Raw genomic sequence first — 19,920 nt, forward strand, 5'->3', positions numbered from 1 at the left:
GACTGGGCTGGAAGTCTAATAAGGGCGGGGCTTTCGTAATTCACCCTTCGCTTTGATTTCAGAATGTTAATAAGGATTCAAAGTTATGATGTGTCGGACTAAAAAAAAAATAAAAATCAACTTTATAGCCCCTATAAAATGCTGCGATTAGCTTAAAAGCATAATGTTTATTTCATAAAGCCCTGCACCACATCTGCATGCAGCAAGGATGCAAAAATTACAATGGAGCTGCTGGTTTTTTTTTTTTCTTCCAAAATGATGGAGCATAAATTTCATTCGTGTGACTTTTTAGTTCTCGCATGGATTCACTCCTTCCGTGTACCAAATCTACTTCATCGGTGGGGGTGGTGTTAATCATCCGCTGGCTCCACCTCACTATAGAGCGAGTGAGTGCGTGCGTGCGTGTGGGACGCAACAAGCTTTCTCTTTCTTTCGGCGGGCTGCGAGTCAACAGACTGAAATAAAAGCACCTCTTCAATCTGTGCTGGAAGAAAAAGGGAGGAGCACCAAAAGAAACAAAAAAAAATCCAATTCTGCAATCTGACATTGGAGAAGGGCGTCCCAGTCCCCCCCCAATTTTTTTATCAAGATTTTTGTGTGACATCTGTATGGACCGCTGATGATTTTCAGCATCGGACGTGTTCGGCTGGTTGGTCCAATAGATTTTCTTCTTCCTGAGGAGCCACACTTGATGTTTCTGGGTCTCCCGTCACAGCCGCTGGGAATTTTCGACCGAGGAGTCGTCGTAGGTTAAACGAGCGGAAATGGTGATCACCGTTTCCTCGCCAAGCGACGCCTCGGAGTTTCTCAACTTGAGCAAACCGACATGGAAAGAGATGACGGTGAATTTCGTCACGAGGACTAAAGTCCACGGTTTGAAGTTTATGTTCTCGCCTCACAAATCTAAACTGCAGCGGGGGGCCTGGGTCGTGGCCTTTCTGGTCAGCGTGGCCCTCCTCCTTACCTGGTCCAGGAACAGAGTCCTCTACCTTATGTCCTACCCGGCCGTGACCAAGATCTACATGGTGTGGGCTCACAGCATGTCCTTCCCGGCCGTCACCTTCTGCAACAAGAACGTTTTCCGCACGTCCGGTCTGACCAGGGGCGACCTGTATCACAGCGGCTACTGGATGGACCTCCTGTACGCCAACCACACCGTGGTGGAGAGGAGCTTGGCCATCCTGAAGGAGAGTCACAAGCAAGGTCTGCTGAGCCTGCTGGACTTCAGCGGCTACGCCCGACTGCCCCGTTACCAGCGCGTCAACACCACCGAGATGATGGCGCGCCTCGGACACCGGCTGGAGGACATGCTGCTGCAGTGCAGGTTTCGCGGTGAGACCTGCACCGCCAAGAACTTCAGCACTGTATGTAGATGAAGGTGTTTGTCACATACGTGTGTATGAGAAAATATGGCGGGGGGATGGGCACCTTTGGATCTTAAATTGGGTTCCTCTTCTGTTCCTACGGACTATTCCGTGACAATTGTCCTGCTTTGGAGGTAGTCTCAAGAGGTGTGCCTGTGTGAAATTGACTAGCGGGGAGCTGGAGTGGCAGTAACAGATTTTACAGCCAACATTTGGTGTTAAAAGTAATTTTTGACTCGCATCTCCAATGATGGGTGGAAGCGCGGCGGTATCACGTCGACATCTGAGGCACAGGCTGATAAATGTCTACCGCTAAGCATGCGGTGATGTTTTTTTAGGCTCGGTGGCAGATTGGCACTGCTTTGAATGTTTAAGAGTCAGCTGGTGGGAAATCAACTTCATATCTTCTCCAATGCCTTTAGTGCGATTTATTTGAATCCTTCCGAGAAATTTGCTTTGCCAGCAATGTTGGATGGCTTGAAATGAGATTGTTTATTATTCAGGCAAGCTAGCTCCTTCCTAATTGATCTTTTAGCTTCTCTAATTAAACATCCGCAGCTCTGCGGAGGGGAAAAGACATTGATTGACAGCCGCGGGTGGCATTTGTAATGCATACTTGAGTTCCAGTCCACAGCTTGTACTGTAATGACATCCAAAAAAAATATTCAAAAGGTAAATAAATAATGCCCGAAAGTCACTAGGGTGCGAGATTACTTCTTTCTTTTTTTTTTCTTCCTCCTGCATGTTTTATCTCCTTTGTGAATTTTGAGCAGAATTATATGTTGCCAGATATTACATCACATTTTGAAAGTCACGTGGCTCTTGAAATAAGAAGCCCATGTGACTTTTTGACATTTTGTTGTAACACTGGATTAGCACTACGTCATTAGCGTGGCTTCTTTAGCTTCTTGCTGATTTCTGAATCAAACAACTAGCTTTGCAAAGCATGAATTTCACCCAAGGAGTTAAACCCGTCAATAATCTGCTTCAAATGAGATTGAAAGCCTGTCCTTCATTTTCTGCTCTATACTTTCCCCTCAGGGCTTGCCGCTGGTTTTCAAATCTGTAAAAACACATCGACATTGATCGAGCCGTCGGCGTTTCAATCTCAATACAAATTGAACCACGCCGATTTATTTAATCAACCACGCCGTCTGCATCTAAAACGTCAGCCTTTGCCTTGCTAACATAATCGAAATAAATTGTAAATATTCAAGTTCATTGGAGCGGCTCAAGATTATGGTGGCAGAAATGTCCAATTTAAGCGCCGAGGCTTTTCTCAACCGGCTGGATTTATTGAAGCAGACGTACATTTGGTGGGAAAAAGCCTTCTGTGGAAATGACGCAGCAATCCTTAATTAGCGGCGAGACACGCAAGTATCTTCTACCGACCCAATTGAGTTTGTTTGGGAGCGTCGGCTCGCTCGTCTCTTATTTAATCACCAACAAATTGGCGTACCCGTGGGAAATTTGCAGCGAAATTGGCCAGAGATTGATAGCGACTGCCGTTAGGAATCACTCGAGTCATGAGTCTGCCTGGCGTGTGGATCCCCACATTGACCACACTCATTCAAACCTGGTTTTGGTCAAATATCTATACTCTTAATTCACACCGTTTTTTTTTATTTTTGGCTTCTACAGATTTACACACGCTACGGGAAATGCTACACTTTCAACTCCGGACTCGACGGCAACCCGCTGTTGACCACCTTGAAAGGAGGCACAGGCAATGGCTTGGAGATCATGCTGGACATTCAGCAGGATGAATATCTTCCTGTCTGGGGGGAGACAGGTTTGTGCACTTGGACTTTATTGTGTGTCATTAATAGTGGCTGGCAAAAGCCACGTAAATCTCGTTAAGTTAGTTCAGCCACAGGATGAATTTTTGGTTCTTCACAGGAACGTCTCAGTGAATGACAAAATGGTGGAGAATTATTTGTCAGTACAAAAATGTGAAAGTCATATATTTTACAGATTGACTGAGATGATGGCGAGGGGAGGGGAAAAAAATGGGTTCTTGCACTGAATGTCTAGTTGAGGTTTAGTGTCTATTTGAGGAAATACGGTAAGTATTATATTGCAGCACAACAAGACAAAGGTATAAATAATGCAATTTTGAATTTGCAGCAGATCTTATACATTTATTGAACACCCCCCACTAGGCTTCACGCATTCCTTAACCACGTGTCATAAATCTAACATGTGATCTTGGCTTCCAGCACGGCATGCTGCAGCATCTCTGCCAGTGAAAGAACCGAGAAAGGAAAAAAAAATAATAATCCCCACCAAATCATATTACCACAGGCGAATTTGGCCTGACAAAGGTGTGGCGTGCTGTATGTATATCCACAGATGAGACCTCCTACGAAGCGGGAATCAAGGTTCAGATCCACAGCCAGGACGAGCCGCCCTTCATTGACCAGCTGGGATTTGGCGTGGCTCCTGGTTTTCAAACTTTTGTATCATGTCAGCAGCAACTGGTACCGCATTGTTATCACATTCATAACCGTCGTGCGCCATCAACGCTTGGCTGCGTGTTTGCCCTGCCCCTTCCTACGTCAAATCCTTTGCCAGGCTATCATCAATTCCGCAGAGCAAAATCAATTTCAGTACAAGTGGAGTGCTGGCAATTTAACGAGCCTCATTATCACCGTGAAAAGCCACTCGGTCCCCAATTGGTTGTTGTTGTTGTTGTTGTTGTTGTTGTTGGATATTTCATCTCTATTTTTAGTTAGCATAGTCAGAAAACAAATAAAAGGAACGTGGTGAAACAAGAAGGATCAAACGTTTTCTAAATATAAATCTTAAATGACCATTAACTTCACAGCCATTGTTTTGACAACACAAATGTGTGAGTGTTAAATACACAACACGAATGCGAAATCGATTTACCTTTTATCAGCACGATGATGTAAAGTGAGTTGTCGTGACTTAAAAGCTTTAATTCAGCGCTCACGTGACAGTATCGAGACCCGTTTGCAAGTTACTGTCTTGATAGTATTTAAAATTCTGTTTTTTACAAGATCATAAAAGGAAATTCAAAGTGACTCAGACACGTAACTGTGTGTTCCAACATTGTGACATTCATGACCCGCAAGGCCACTTAAGCAGGTGTGTGGGTGTTATGCCAACACATCATTGCAAAGAGTAAAAAAAAAAAAAAATCTACTTAATGGCAAGGACTTTATTTTTTATTTTTTTTTAAATGAGCACATCTTCCATGGCAGCCTTCAAAACGCTTTTGGCTACCTGTGTCAGACTGACCGACTTCTTAAAAGGTCTTCATTGAATTTGACCATCGAACTCGCTGACAACTTGTTTCCTCCACTGTGAAGATTTTAACCGAAACGCTGACAGTTCAGTCTTGCCGTGGCCTTTTCAATCCTGTTGATAAAAGATGAAAAGTGGCTTCGCACAAATGACAAAAGCTGTCATTCATTCAAACCTTGGGTTCATTGTGTTCCATTGATTTTGCTCCCGTTCGTCTCAGCCCAAAACCACGAGCATGAAATACAAGCCACCTTGTTTTTGTTTCAGCAGAGTAACATGGGATGACCCAAAACCTGGACACCACAAACATGGGAACACAGTCAAATCTCCCTGCTGCTCTTTATTATTTTTTTCAAAACGCCACAAAGATGCACTCAACCATTTGCATCCGTAAAATAACGTGCGCTATTAATTATCATAAAGATCAAAAACAAGCACGCAGGAGTTGTCATTTTATGATTCATCACCACAGCGGCGTCAATTCATTATGCGCCAAACATTAGTGTCATACAAAAGAACAGATGGATGATGAGATGGTGTCATTTTAAATCATGCTGTTGAAATCAATTACAGAAACTATTCGTTGAACTTTTGGACTGAATGCCATTTTGGGAAAAAAAAACAACAATTGTAGCGGGTTTGTTGTTTCAGTGTGACGCTAACGGGCTAGCTCGACGACGGCAGGAGGCTCTCGCTTCTTTCGATCTCCTGCCTGCTCTCGAGAACATTTGACTATTAATGACACGCGCTGGCTGTGTGTTCCCTCACCCCCCCCCCACCCCCTCGCCCAGATGAGACGTCTTATGAGGCCGGCATAAAGGTACAGCTTCACGCTCAGTCAGAGCCTCCTTTCATCCACCAGCTGGGCTTCGGGGTGGCCCCGGGCTTCCAAACCTTTGTTTCCACCCAAGAGCAGAGGGTAGAGTACAGTCCGCTGTTGTTTCTCTGGGCTTGCTGCATGCCACAATGTTTGATGATATCCTAACCACCCAAAAGTCCCTGCAGGGTGAAGTCCCGCCCCTGTTCATCTTAACTGGCTTTGCATTTGTTATGCTTTAATGTTTCCGAACTTCTGTCCACCCCACCCACCCCCTTCTTTATCGCAGCGGTTCCAAGTCGAGTTGATATGCGAGTTATGGTTTGAGCTCGATGGTTTTTCGTCTTCTGGTTGTGGTGTCCAGTGTGAGCCGGTCTCTATTCCCATGGTACTCTGTTTTCTCCTCCTACGGGACGAGACCTGCATCCTTAATGTTCTGCATGGAGTCTGCTTGTTACCAATAATGTCGGTGTGACCAATTGTTTTTTTTTTATGTACCCCGTGTTGGGTTTTGAAGGCCTGTCAATATTTTTGATCAGGACGTGAAAAGTGTGCCGTAATCCACTGGGACAATACTTTTTTTTTTTCTCCTCCCACCACCCTCAGCTTCAATACCTCCCTCCGCCTTGGGGTGACTGCAAGTCCACTCCCATCGACTCGGAGTACTTCTCCACGTACAGCATCACCGCCTGCCGCATCGACTGTGAAACTCGCTACCTGCTGGAAAACTGCAACTGCAGAATGGTCCACATGCCGGGTAGGAGGTCGGCAAAAGGTTTGGTTACTGTGTCAGGTGTAACCGTGATTGTTGTTTGAACGCAGGGACCTCCACTGTGTGCACACCTGAGCAGTACAAAGATTGCGCTGACCCGGCCTTAGGTGAGCCCACGCTCCGACATTAGTTGTGTCATCACTGTAATAGTTCAAATGAAGTACTACTACAGCCAATGGCGTTATTTGAGGAAAAAGAGAATTGACTGTATATGTAATGGTCTTAAATGAAAAGCCCCTCCCTTCCCTTCTGGGTACAATGCTTTGCTTTCATGGAAAGTGAACGATGGCAGCGAGTGCAACTCTCCCGATGAGTTATTTTTAGCGCCTGTAGCGTGCAGGATTGTTTCTCCGCAGCGATGTTTGACGGCCTTTGATCATCCACAGACTTTTTGGTAGAGAAAGACAACGATTACTGTGTGTGTCAGACCCCCTGCAACATGACTCGCTATGGCAAGGAGCTGTCCATGGTTAAGATCCCCAGTAAGGCATCGGCTAAGTATCTGGCTAAGAAATACAACAAAACTGAGCAGTATATCGGGTGAGTATGACTTGGCGTTAGTGGTCGGGTAAACTACAACAGTGGTGCTCAAACTTTTTACGAGTAGATTTAAGTTGTTTTATTTTCATTGAAATGTAATTTTTTATTCTAATTTTATGTATCATAAATTGCGGTATCGGTTCTTGGTATCGGTATCAATGAGTTCTCAGGAGTGATACTCATTGGCATCGCTTTGAAAAAAAGTCGTATCCAACATTAGGCACAGTTTCAGTATTTTATATCATTAACATGGCGGGGAAAAAAATCTACTTATATGATTTAAGTCAAATATATTTCACACGAGATAAAATACAACTGGACAGATAAAAAACAAAATGCGCTAGTTGGTGCCGTGTGCATTGCTAAAATCGCACACGGAGTACCACTAGAGGGCGCCTGTGTAGCACATAAACCACACTTTTGGAATCTCAGCACCAGTTGCTTGTGTTTTTCTTTCTAACGTGTGCATGCGTGATGAGTCTCCATCGTTCACCTTCAATGTAACAATAATGAAAGTGTACTCAATTGTGACATGTCGACAGTCAGTCGCGAACGGCTACTCAAACGTGTGTCGGCTGTGCTCCCTGTGTGACCTTTGCCCTCTCCAGAGAAAACATTTTGGTTCTGGACATCTTCTTTGAAGCTCTGAATTACGAGAAGATCGAGCAGAAGAAGGCATACGAAATTGCCGGGCTTCTGGGTAAGACCCGCGGCCGCAGACTTTGCTGAAACCCCGACGGATGCTTTAACATGAGAAATAACACATGTCCATGTCTCCTCACGTCTCGTCTTCAAGGTGACATCGGAGGGCAGATGGGTTTGTTCATAGGAGCCAGCGTGCTGACAATACTGGAAATATTTGACTACTTATACGAGGTAAAGCCACAACTTTTTTTTTTTTTTCCTCCCAACAGTTCTCAGTCATTCTTTCTGACACCTAAATGTTGTTTTCAGGTATTCAAAGACAAAGTTTTGGGTTACTGCATGCGCAAGAAGCGACCGCAGCGCTGTCAGAGTGACAATCTGGTAATCTATCATCATCTCTTTCGATGCTCATCGTGAATAATTGCAGGGGGGGGGGGGGGGGTCCTTCTCCCTGATGAGTGGAATTAGCTTAATTTGACAGCTGTAATGCTAATTTTACGACATTAACTAGCTTTCTTTTGCCAAAATACAACTTCCCCTGTGCATTGGTTGGAAAATAATAGCAATGAATGGCTAACACTTTCCCAGAGTGGTTCCTTAAATGTCAGAAAAGTTTTTTGTTTTTTTTTAACATCACAACGACTAAATAACAAAAGTTAAGTGAGAGGAAAAGATTGCATGCAAGTCAGGCCAACTTTGGTTGTGACTGTGAGGGTGAGATAATGGCACGGCAATTTTTCTCAAGATTTATTGTACTTCGCGCTTTCACTTGACGAGTAACTTGTGATATTTGCTGCCTTGTGCACCATCCATGTCATACGTTTGTTCGTCATCTCCGCCTCCTCCTCCTCCTCCGCTTCTCAATGTGTCCCATATCTCACCAGACACCTCACTAGTAAAGTGAAGCTCATTTAAAACGTTGACTCGCATCCACTTCAATACCTCACCTTATATAACGGGCATTCCACGTCATCTTCCGCCTCCTTTTTTTTTTTTTTCCTTCTTTTTTCCCCCAAACACCAAACGCATTGTGCTTACTTTCATCTCAGTCACCCTCACCCATCTTTCTTTCATGGTGTCTATTCCAGGAGTTTCCAGAGACCCCAAGCAGCCCCGGTGTCACGCCTAATCATGCCCCCAGGTAGCACGCCCAAGTTGCTAATATATACTCCCACACTGTCATTAAGTCATCTCACGCATCCTCATTCACAACCCCCCCCCCCCCCCCCCCGCCCCCCTCATGATGTCACACTCGTTATAAAATACGCAGCAATTTAACGATAGCATCGTCAACACACAAATTGCAAGCCTGAAATAATGATTATGATGCTAACTTGGGCCAAATTAGGGAACCTCACTCCATCTGTGCTTTAATATTTACAACAAAGCATTATTTTTAAATACCTGCATTTACGTTCTCGATTTTTCCACCAGCAAACTAGTTTTAATTGGATAGAAAAAAAATATCTAACTAAATTGACCTATAACAACTAAATAAGAAGGAAAGGCTATACAAGAAAAAATAATTAAAAAGAAAGAAAACACACTTATTAGGTGAAGAAGGAAAAGCAATAGCAACATGCCGCTGTTCCTCCATGTTGCTGTTTCATAGCGTGTCTCATCGTGATGCATTCACTGTACCGTTTCTTTTCCCCCTGCAGGGCTACTGTATAGTCAAGTCGAGTGCAGTGGGAGAAAAAAAACACAAAACAGTTGATGCAGTGCAGCTAGCGAGTGCCTCTTTACTCAAGGACAGTTTGCCTCGGGAAGCAATCGGAGTGGGGAATCTTCCCTTTGTCAGTTTTACGGATGACTTGAGTGGCTTTGATTCTCTGCGGACGCAGACTTTGTTTCGGCGAATAATGCCGCCTAGCCCTTGTGAAAATGCATTACATATTCATTGAAAGCTTGTATCACTTCCCCGTAACGCTGATGCTCCGTTTTAGAGGCCGAAGCACAGATAGCATCTCGAGACGCATTACTTATCACACCATTTGAAAAGACTCCTTTGTCGGCGGGAAGCTTTTCACACCCTGACTGGCGGCAAATGTTTCGGTATCCGTGAATAGACTACATATTGGGCACATCTTTAGTGACCAACGCTTTATTATGTACATCCCATTGGAAAAGAAGAGCAGAAAATTCTGAAAAAATGGATTCGGTTTGCAAAAGTCTTGATTAATTGAGTCTGCTTTCATGCAGGACTGGAGAAATCTGACAATATTTACTGTTGAGATATGAAATTTCAAACAATTTCAGGTTAAAGAGGAACTAAATGCAGAAATGTTGTGAGCAAGAATATGTTTTATGCATCCCCTCATGTCTAACAAAATATTTTGATATTTGTGGAATAAGAATAAAGCAAATGAATCCCTTTAAAAAAATGTCTCTAAAAGATTCATCAATTATCAAAATAGTTGATTAATATGTTAATCGATTAGTTGCTGAATTTTTGCACCTCTGTACAACACGGACTAAAAATGAGGACTAAGATTGTGTTTTTCTCCCCCTCCTCCTTTCCTTTCACCCTCATGTTTACGTGTGCTTCACACATGATCATTATCATTCCTTGGTTTGATTCCGTTGACTCTTCACGACCCCCCCCCCCCCACCCCCACTCCTCTCCCCGTCTTTCCACAGAGCACCTGTGACACACTCCGGAGTCACTCGGACAGTCTCGGATTCACGCCGAACATGTTACCTCGTCACCCGACTCTAGGCAATTTCGAGGAGTTTGCTTGTTGACAACCTGATGTTTGTGTTTTTTGTTGGGGTGAGGGGGGCGGCGGGGGGGGGGGACAGCAAACTGTGAAACAATTGATTTATCAGAGAATAACAAATACCGTAGAAGTGTACAGTAGTTTCTCAATACCTGGATTGAAATAGAATACTATCATAAAAAGAAACACAACTCAGGTTTAAATGCGACATAATTTCTTCATGTTTTTTCCCCCAAAATGTCACTTTTCAATCCCAGTGTCCAAAAAGCAAGTGAAGTTGCTACGTGACCACAAAGAAAACCACATGGCTTCTTTATATGTGCTCCTTCTCCAGGGTGACCTTAGCAGACGGATTGTTGTTGCTGTTGATCTTAAATCCATCATGTCATATATGCTAATCAGAATGGAAAACACGTGTGATCATTCACTTTGCGGATGCTAGCAAAGCTGAAAACATCTTTCGTTGCCTTTCTTAATCATGTCAAGGGTGTCTTATTTCATTGGGATGAAGGAGTATGAGGGCCACGCTGAAAGACTAAAATAGGAAAAGTAGTACAAAGGTCCTTTTGTCATGCGATGGAAATTTTGACAAAAAATATACACAAAATATTTATCATATCTTAACATTTGTTCATTTTTTGTAAAAAATAGCTAGCCTTGAAATATTACAACTATTTCTAGTAGTACAGCGTGATTTTCACCCCAAAAATATTTTCTCGTAAAATTACATATTCCTGGAAAGACCGTGACTGTGATCGTTTTAACTTCATACTATTACAAAATATTCCGTGGTAATATAATCCTCCCATCGGTACAAATAAAAACATTTTCTTATTTGTCAACGTTACATCATTACTCGCATATTCCCGTAATTCTCTGACTTGCTGCACTGTTCCTTCTTCTCAGTGTGACCTCAATTCTTCTTCATCGATAAATCAGCACAATGCCTTGTGATAGTAATCTATTGTCTACAGAAGCTCCGATCAAAACGGTGACCTGGAGCGTGTATATAACCACAAATGAATGCCATAAAGAAATGCCGTACTGTTCATTCGTGTCGTGTATAAATTACAGGAACAGGTACAGTATATATAGACCTTAGACCGACTGTTTCCATGTGTGGGATGTAGGCCATAAGTGTCTTGGTGATTAGCACTAACGTGACTTGAGAATCATCCACAAGTGACGCACACACGTTCCGTTCCTTAACGACACAAACGCATTGTACGATTCCACCGTTGTATCCCGTTGTTATTCTTCTTATTCTAAATATTCTTCAACGTGTAACAAAAGTCACAAATGACACTTTGTGATGTAACAACGATCGAGTATAATAAAGTGGATATTTACCCATCGGACTCGCGTCTGTTGGTCTTTTATTTCTCAGATCATTTCAGCGTTTACTTTTTTGGAAGTTAATCGCTCGAAATATTTTGTGACTGACGTAGAATCTGTGAAACTAGCATTCAAAGTGACGAGGGGGGTCAAAAAAATAAAACAAGGAAGCGCATTTATGTCCACTTTACTGAATAGTCAATCTTATTGGCTTCTACCAACAAAAGCAACTTGGCAAAAAAAAAAAAAAATCACTCTTCACTGTGGAATAAAAACCCAAACGTTGTCTTAAAGAATTCTACATCTGGAACTTCGTAAAAACACTTGTGGCTTTGACAACGTAATCCACTTGCACGTGTTCAATTGTACAGAGCCCGCTAAACGCTACAGAGCACAGTAGTACTAAACCAAAATTCACATTCCAGCATTAATAAATACATGCAACCATATTTCTGCATCGCTACCTGACAAAAGAAGTGATAGCTGCTCCGAAAACATCTCAAGCTTTGTAGGCTTTTGCCCTAACAATCAAAATGAACGATATTATCGGAGTATAAGCGACGTGTTGAGAAAAAATTCAAATAAAAAGGCAAGAAAATATGAAAATGCAATTTGTCCCGTTTGTACTGTTGTCATAGATCAGGCGCAGAGTAAAGTACGGCGCGTGGGCCATCTGCGGGCCCGCGGCAGCATTTGATCTGGCCCGAAATACAATTTTCAAACAATAAAACCTCAGCGTATTTGTTCTAAATCAATTCACAATACGCTTAAGCCATAACGGCTTATTAGTTTCAGTAATGGTAATCATTTGTTCGAATGTTTCAGAACATTTCTGTATCGATTTTGTAAAGCCCTCGGAGGAATTGCACAACCCTGACAGTAGTGCACTACAAACAATGTGTGTGTATATATCCAAAGATAATATATCAATTATATTAATGGTCCACTGTGACACTACTCGAATTATATTGGCTCGTTTATTGAAAACCAGCTGCAATAACGTCAGTGTGCAAAACTAACAGCGAAAATCATGATGTAAAACAAAATGTTTAAAAAAAAAACAACAAAGTGTGCAAAGACAAATATAAAATAGGGGCCTTATACAAAATCATAAATTAACTTGTCATGCTATTATTGTCAACATACAATCGTGGAAGAGGCGACCGGAAAGGACCGTAGGTTTGTTTGATAAAAATGGAGAATATCATTTTATTTTGTAGTGTTTTTTTGGAGTCAAATTCTAAATGTTTCGATTAAGCTGCAACTCATTGAAGTGTCACCGGGAGATAATAGCTGCCCGGAGAATATTTTTCAATGAATGAGGAGCAGCACAGGCTTCCTCCAACTTTGGACTAGTGGCCAATTTATTATATTTTTTTTAATTGGATCAGCCACAAAATCTCAATGTAAAGCTGCTTTTTCATGATGTACCCACTTGATGCATTTTGTTTTGTCAAATTGTGGCTTCAGCTCTATGAGACCAATTCTGCCTAGCAACAAGTGACCCCTAAGCGGTTCTGTGGCTGTGTGTTAAATTAAAAGTTTCTAAAATTGGTTTCTAAAATTGTAGTCCTCTACCAGGGTAAATGAATGCAGTCGGTAGTGTGTGGTATAAAAGAGCCGCTTTGGCCACGGTTCTTTTAAGGTGGGATGGGCCTTCACGGAGCTGCTTCTAATGACCTGCTAGCGTGACGGGGAGGACCGGATCGATTGGCGGCTGACGTGGAACCGGGATGCCATGAAGGATTTAGGGCGGGCAGAAGTCGGCGAAGTAAGGATGCTGCAAGGCTTCCTCTGCGGAGATCCTCTGTTGCGGGTTACATTTCAAAAGGTTCTGTGTGGGAGGACAGCAAAATGGTCACTGGGGCTTTCTTATTTTTATTTTCTGGAACTCTTACGACATATTTATTTCCATGTTTTCCCAAATTCCAACTATTTAATTCGGTGCAGTCAGGGCTCCCCTCTGTCGCTGGGCAGAACGTGTGTCCTACCTGAAGAAGGTCTCGACCTGTGCTGCTGAGTTTGGGCACCACGTTGACCAGCGAGGTGGTGGCTGGATACAAAGGATATGGCTGCAAACACAGCAAGCGGTGAGTCCAAAACACACACACACATGTACATGTGCTACCTTGTAGTCTGGGAGCTTGGTCATCATCTGCCACTGCTCTTCTGTCGGCGTTCCCAACAACGTGCCGGGCAGTTAAAGAAAGCGAACCAAAAGCTACAGTCACAAAATGTGTGGCGTAAATGGGAATTAGCCAATTGGACCTTCAGTGCCAATCCAGTCTAAATGGAATAATACAGACTACATTGACACGTTGAGAGAGAAAAAAAAAAGATATCTGAAGATTCTTTTCAGCTGGTCGTCCACGTCATTCCCGGGAAATAAAGGCCTTCCGGCGTTAGCGAGCTCTGAATCCAAAGACAACATATCAGATAAATAACTCCAGACAAACTAAGTTCTAGGTTTATAGCACCATTTTTGTTTACAGTGTCAGTCCAAAAAAATAACAGTTTGATGACCGGACTGCTGTGGTGTATCTAATGAAGAGTCCAATGAGTGTGTGTGTGTGTGTGTGTGTGTGTGTGTGTGTGTGTGTGTGTGTGTGTGTGTGTGTGTGTGTGTGTGTGTGTGTGTGTGTGTGTGTGTGTGTGTGTGTGCACTGAAAATGACACCTGCAAATATGCAACCAGCAGACCACATGTCGATGGAGGTAGAATAAAGTTTGGCGCCAAACAGCACATCTGGGGGTCGGTACCACAACGTCACCACCTGCAGGAATTTGATCAAAATGTACAGTACACAAAAAACATAGGAAGTGTTTTTTTTAAGTATATATTTTCCTATATTTCCTATTTTATTTATTTAAATCCCATTTAATGCAAATGTGCACGAGTATCCAATGATTTCAACATTGAACTAGTTAGCGATTAGCGCGCCATACGATAGCTCACCTCGGCGGAATAACACCTCACGGGAATACCGAACGCTCGAGCGAGCCCAAAGTCGGCCAGCTTCAACTCGCCATTCTGTAAACCCAAGCATGAATGAAACGCATGTATCAATACGGTGCATTATGTGTCATTGCAGGTTGACTCACTCTGTTGATGAGGAGATTCTGCGGTTTAAGATCCCTGTGAAGAACATTGCGGCTGTGACAGAAAGCGAGTCCCTTCAACAGCTGGAACATGAACGACTGGAAAGACGAAGGAAAGCTGATGATGACTGACACAGTTGGGCTCAGGTGACACGATTCAGATTTCTCACCTTCACTGTTTCAGGGTCTAAATCTCCATTGCAACTATCAAAGTACTTCTTCAAATCCTGCGTGATGGGGAAAAGGTAAATATTAGCTCAGATGTCTACTAGTGAGCCGATTTGAGGGTTTCTCACCTGGTCACAATATTCAAAGACCAACGTTAGCTTCTTGTCACTGTGCAACACGTCGTGTAGTCTGCAAAGGACAGAATTAAATTAGGGGATCACAATTGGTGTAGAATTTGCATGTGCACGTTGGGGAACAGATGCAGAACTGGATCATTTTAAAATATAATAATATAATGTGAAGTATTTGTGAATTTGTTAAATCTCTCTACTAGTTTGGGATTTGAAAAAAGTCTGTAAATAATCTACATGCACTGACCGGACTATGTTTTTATGCTTGAGCTCCTTCAGCAGGCAGATTTCTCTCAGGGCAGAGCTTGGCACGCCCTGTAGGGGGTGGAAATTGGTTAGCAACACCGTGCTAGTATGCACAAATACACCAGTTCGATTTCAAACACACACCTCGTCGTCATCGTCCAAACGGACTCGTTTCAGGGCCACTATTTCGTGGGTTTCTCTGTTTTTAGCCTTGAACACAGTCCCGTAGGTACCTGTGGAATTGATGTCAAATAATGTCACCAAAAAAAAATGAACTCAGATTGAATGACACTGCTGAGCTATATGAGCATGGCTTGCTAGTTAGATCATCGCCCCCAACGCTAAGAAGATCACACGGACATTTTCATGAGCACTTTTACATCAACCTCACTATTATAAAGATGGAATGAGCAAGCACACGACGTAAAAACGAAGCTAACGTCAGCTAGCAGATAAGCTGCATAGAAGCTAACATAGCATAAAATGGCATCAGAGCGAGTATTTATGAAAACTTACCCTCGCCGATTTTTTCGAGTTTTTCATATTTCTGCATGGCCGCCCTGTTTTAGCCGGCTAAATAAGTAGCCAGTGGAACAACCCAGTGACCAAGCCCCGAATTTAATGGGGGGGTTGTTATGATTGCTAGCGTTAGCTTCACGCTAACACTTGCAGCTCCGGAGCGCTCTGTACAGTCGAGCTTGTTGCGCCCCCTACAGACCAAATAGGTGCATTACCTCGTCAAAACCTGCTATTAAATAACACCGTATGCGTAAATACTATTTCAAAACTTTAAATGAGAAATATGCCAAAGACATAAAAGAGACAATTTCATTAAAGCATTCTTTATTCACAATAGTCATGTACAGTAAGCTTTGAATAGAGGTAAATTATATTCTTAAAGACATTGTAGTAGTGTTTGTTTTTTTCCACGTCTGGTCCACTTAAACTAAAATCTCTTATATCTTAACTCATTTGACTAATTGGATGTGAAATTAGCATCTCCGGTAAACATATTTGAGCGTGGTTCATTTCTGCCCCTCAGCTCTTTGTCTTCGGATCAGGTCGCAATACAATCCGCCTCGGCGCAGCAGTTCCATGTGAGTTCCAGCCTTAAAGAAAAGTTGTTTAAAATGATAGACAAATACCTTTAATATCTCCAGGATTTACTGACTAACAATTACTTAACGACAAGCATATTTTTTTCACCAGTTAATGTTGAAACTCACTTCTACTATGCTTCCGTTGCTCATGACGCAGATGAGGTCAGCCGCCTGGATGGTGCTCAGGCGGTGGGCGATGATTAGAACAGTGCGCCCCCGGCTGGCCCGCTCCAGAGCCTCCTGCACCACTCGCTCTGACTCAGCATCCAAGGCGCTGGTGGCCTCGTCCAGTACCAGGATGGTTGGATTCTTAACGAGGGCCCGGGCAATGGCGATGCGCTGTTTCTGGCCTCCTGATAAGGTCACCCCGCGTTCGCCTGGCGTGTAAAGAGCCAAGAGGTAAGCAGAGCTGCAGTGAGCAAGTATGAAAATCTGGTACCTAGCACGGTGTTATAGCCTTCTGGGAAAGTCGTAATGAAGCGGTGAGCATTGGCTTGTTTGGCAGCGTCAAAGACTTCAGCGTCGGTGGCCTCGGGCTTCCCGAAGCGGATGTTGTCCATGATAGACGCTCCAAACAGAACAGGCTCCTGTCGAGGAGAACGTGACACAAGTTCATTATGCAAAGTCATTATCTTAATTGACCCATCATGGATAAAAGCTGATTTTCTTTTACTTGATTAATAAATCCAATAACTTGTCCCCTAAGCCAGCAGAGATCAAGCGTTCGAATGTCGAGTCCGTCCAACATTACGACGCCGCTCGTCGGGTCGTAGAAACGTTCCAGTAAGGACGCGACTGTAGACTTGCCTAAAATAAACAACAGATGTTGCACATTATTGTACAGTTGACATCCGGCTGACTGATGACATCATTCATTACCGCCTCCAGATTCCCCGACAATGGCGATTGTTTTGCTCGGTGGCAGCGTTAAGTTGAACTTGTCCAAAATCTGATGGCCAGGTCTTGTTGGGTAACTACAAATATAAAACGCCCCAAATAAACACAGACCCGTAATGGTAGCGCTTGATGTTTTTTGTTCACTGAAATGTCGAGAAGAAGGCTCCAACCTGAATGAAATGTTGAGAAAATCAACTCGTCCTGTCAGAGAATGATACGGAATGCGCCCCCCGCCGGAAAGAGGAATTGAAGGTTTCAACGACAAATATTCAAAAACACGAGCACCAGCGCTTGTTCCTCTCACCATCTGGAAAGAAAATGTGGATGCAATGAGAGCGAACCAAAGCCAAGAATCGACTTCTGAATTTTATTTCAATTGACTTACCTGCCCAAATAGGATAGATATACTGGCTAAGGACCTAACAAAAATAAAATTGGTTAAAATACTTCTGATTGAATTCATTTTTATCAGATGTCTTATTACCTCTGCACTGTCTGGGAAGCAACCAAGAAAGACATGAGGTCTCCAGGCGACATTTCATTGCTCGAAATTAGAGTTCCTCCGGCAAAAATAGTTCCGAGAACAATACCTGCAAGGAGATAACGAAATGGCTGCAAACTTTTTTCTTGAATAATTTCCTTCCTGGTTAAAATGACTCACAGTTGAGAGCGATGTTTGAAAGTCCTTGGAAAACAGCAATTCCAGTCCCAAGATTTTCATTCATTTCACAAGATTTGTCAACTTCATACGCGTACAACCTGGGAGGAACGCAGCAGAAATGTCATTTAAACGTAGCTTCCGGGTAATAAGAAATGAAACGCTTTCCACTTACTGTAGCTCCCGCTCTTCCATGGCAAAGGCTTTCACTGTTCGTACATTACCGAGAGCCTCATCCGCCACTCCCGTTGCTTTGGCAACCTTCATAGAAACAAACAATAGTTAATAGCTGCAATATAGTTCCCAACTAAAAAACAAACAAACAACATCCTCCCCTCACCTGTTCTTGAGCTAACCGGGAAAGTCTTCGGAGGAACGAGCCAATGACAGCTCCCGCCCCGACTAGACAGGGGAGGACCACCACGGTCAACCCGGTGAGTTTTGGAGAGATGACGTAAAGCGACACAAAGCATCCCACTGTCTGCGTGATACTCCGCAGACCCTAAAAGCGTCAGCAAAATACACAAAATTGAAACCCCGACAACTTTTCACAACTCCCAACTACTGCATGTCCTAAAATAGTGACTTGGCCCGATAAAAAATGAATGAATGAATAAATTAATACATAAACAACCACCTCCACCTGTAGGCCACGTTTACGTCGTACCTGCGAGATGACCAACTTAAAGGAAGACTTGAACTCCTGAATGTCCGCTGTCAAACGATTCACCAGTTGTCCAGTTTTGTTAGCGTCAAAGAAAGCCACATCTTGTCTGAGTGACAAAAAGGACGTCAACGACAGGACGTGTTTTCAGTAGTTAGGATTAAATACCTCAGTAGGGAGGCGAAAAGGGTTTTCCTCATGTCCGCCGCCACCCTTTCTCCGACCTTCGATAGCAGGATGATATAGCCGCTTGTCAACAAGCCCTGTTGTATATTTCCCATCATTAAAGCAATACAGCAACAATGGATCGGTTGTTTAGAACGTTTTCATACTTGGATGCCGTACAGTCCGAGCAACTTAAAAGCAGGTCCTCTTATCTCACGGACATAATTCCCAGTGTGTTCCCTCAAGTAGCGTGCTACAACATTCACCAGCTCCCCCAACAGCATTGGAATTTGAATGTTTAAAACGGCCGCACCAAAAGCTAGCTGAAAAGAAAACAAGTTGATTATGAAGACAAAAATGTTACATTAGATTTCTGGGCACCGATTTACCACAACAGCGCATGTCAGCGCAAACAGTTGAGGCTTCACAAACTCCCACAAGATGTGCCATTTGAACTCTGGAGTTTTGGGCACAGTGTCCACTCGGATGTTGTTGTTGTTCTGGTCCGCCTCGCAGTACACGGTGTGGTAAAACAGTCTCCCGGCGACTGTAAGTGCTGCTGGTGCGAGGATGAACCTCAGTGTCGCCTCAGAGCGTTTAGATGCTCGCGTGGCTGACTGCCGCAGAGCTCTCTGGGCCGCGGTCCACAAGCGACTGGTGACATTCCCGTGTTGACGTGAGGCGCTGAATAGACTGCATCCTGATGTTGAATGCAATCTGTATACAAAAAAAAAAGGTGCAGTAATAATTATCCCATTTGTAGTTTATAAACTACTATTAAATGACCAATTTTAGGTATTTTTCTGGCTTATTTTCTATTAATAATATTGGCCTACTTTTACATTTTGTCCCTGATTGGTATTAATTTCAATTGAGATAGTCGAAAAGCTAATTGATAAAATATTTTCAATTATTTACAAAAGGTTAGATTTGCTCCATATATTATTAAGTCAGACTTGTAAAAAATATAATGAACAAAAATATGGAGGTGTAATTGGTCTAAACAGAGTGCATACAAGCCTGTTATCGACTAAGTAAAACAGGGTTAAAGAGCACCAACCATTAAGCTGTCATAAGCCCAACATGCTAGCAGGTCACATTACCTTACCGTGAATATTTCCATAAACCAGCCGTATTATTGCATCGCAGATGTAACGACAGCGACCGCATTGGCACAGCAAAATTTAATTTAAGGAAACACCACATTTTAACAGCTTTCTTTGTAAAATAACAAACAATAGTTTGTTATCCGAGGGCTACAAGCGCGCCGCCATATTGAATTCTCCCACAATGCATTTCTCACGAGAGATTGTAAATATTAGTTTTGGAA

General features: G+C 43.1%; 3 protein-coding genes across 6 annotated transcripts in view; 1 reads left to right on the forward strand and 2 right to left on the reverse strand.

Annotated features, from left to right (window-relative positions):
* The window catches only part of asic1c (acid-sensing (proton-gated) ion channel 1c), a 35,268-nt gene extending 23,787 nt beyond the window's left edge, over positions 1 to 11,481 (forward strand). Inside the window, exons 1-11 of one of the 3 annotated variants that reach the window (XM_061294834.1) lie at positions 412 to 1,364; positions 3,006 to 3,156; positions 3,717 to 3,844; positions 6,058 to 6,208; positions 6,274 to 6,330; positions 6,610 to 6,763; positions 7,372 to 7,463; positions 7,560 to 7,639; positions 7,718 to 7,789; positions 8,497 to 8,549; positions 10,049 to 11,481. In XM_061294834.1, the coding sequence (XP_061150818.1) occupies positions 765 to 1,364; positions 3,006 to 3,156; positions 3,717 to 3,844; positions 6,058 to 6,208; positions 6,274 to 6,330; positions 6,610 to 6,763; positions 7,372 to 7,463; positions 7,560 to 7,639; positions 7,718 to 7,789; positions 8,497 to 8,549; positions 10,049 to 10,127 (1,617 nt within the window). In that variant the 5' untranslated portion in view covers positions 412 to 764 and the 3' untranslated portion in view covers positions 10,128 to 11,481. Of the gene's footprint in view, positions 1 to 411; positions 1,365 to 3,005; positions 3,157 to 3,716; positions 3,845 to 6,057; positions 6,209 to 6,273; positions 6,331 to 6,609; positions 6,764 to 7,371; positions 7,464 to 7,559; positions 7,640 to 7,717; positions 7,790 to 8,496; positions 8,550 to 10,048 lie in introns of those variants that run through there. The other 2 variants (XM_061294837.1, XM_061294835.1) reach the window with 2 other exon arrangements.
* Positions 11,482 to 11,634: 153 nt separating this feature from the next.
* On the reverse strand, positions 11,635 to 15,816 carry cdk5 (cyclin dependent kinase 5). Its single transcript, XM_061294838.1, has 12 exons — positions 15,623 to 15,816; positions 15,251 to 15,339; positions 15,108 to 15,175; positions 14,858 to 14,918; positions 14,732 to 14,788; positions 14,565 to 14,660; positions 14,419 to 14,493; positions 14,140 to 14,236; positions 13,806 to 13,875; positions 13,592 to 13,652; positions 13,455 to 13,535; positions 11,635 to 13,297 (listed from the first exon to the last, which is right to left on the reverse strand). The coding sequence occupies exons 1-12, from the start codon at positions 15,657 to 15,659 to the stop codon at positions 13,211 to 13,213; spliced, it is 879 nt and encodes a 292-aa protein (XP_061150822.1). The 5' UTR covers positions 15,660 to 15,816; the 3' UTR covers positions 11,635 to 13,210.
* Positions 15,817 to 15,932: 116 nt separating this feature from the next.
* abcb8 (ATP-binding cassette, sub-family B (MDR/TAP), member 8) lies at positions 15,933 to 19,889 on the reverse strand. 2 transcript variants are annotated; one of them, XM_061294833.1, is made up of 16 exons: positions 19,699 to 19,889; positions 18,980 to 19,307; positions 18,758 to 18,913; positions 18,594 to 18,649; positions 18,429 to 18,534; positions 18,102 to 18,263; positions 17,937 to 18,022; positions 17,765 to 17,862; positions 17,588 to 17,693; positions 17,489 to 17,522; positions 17,274 to 17,410; positions 17,086 to 17,180; positions 16,880 to 17,013; positions 16,646 to 16,793; positions 16,333 to 16,583; positions 15,933 to 16,215 (listed from the first exon to the last, which is right to left on the reverse strand). In XM_061294833.1, exons 1-16 carry the CDS (start codon positions 19,794 to 19,796, stop codon positions 16,132 to 16,134), a joined length of 2,079 nt encoding a protein of 692 aa, XP_061150817.1. In that variant the 5' UTR covers positions 19,797 to 19,889; the 3' UTR covers positions 15,933 to 16,131. The 2 variants fall into 2 exon arrangements, with proteins under 2 accessions (XP_061150817.1, XP_061150816.1); XM_061294832.1 differs by having other exon boundaries at positions 18,594 to 18,688.
* Between the last annotated feature and the right edge of the window lie 31 nt (positions 19,890 to 19,920).

This window comes from Syngnathus typhle, linkage group LG13 (genome assembly GCF_033458585.1).
Source record: "Syngnathus typhle isolate RoL2023-S1 ecotype Sweden linkage group LG13, RoL_Styp_1.0, whole genome shotgun sequence".
Classification (NCBI taxonomy): Eukaryota; Metazoa; Chordata; class Actinopteri; order Syngnathiformes; family Syngnathidae; genus Syngnathus; species Syngnathus typhle.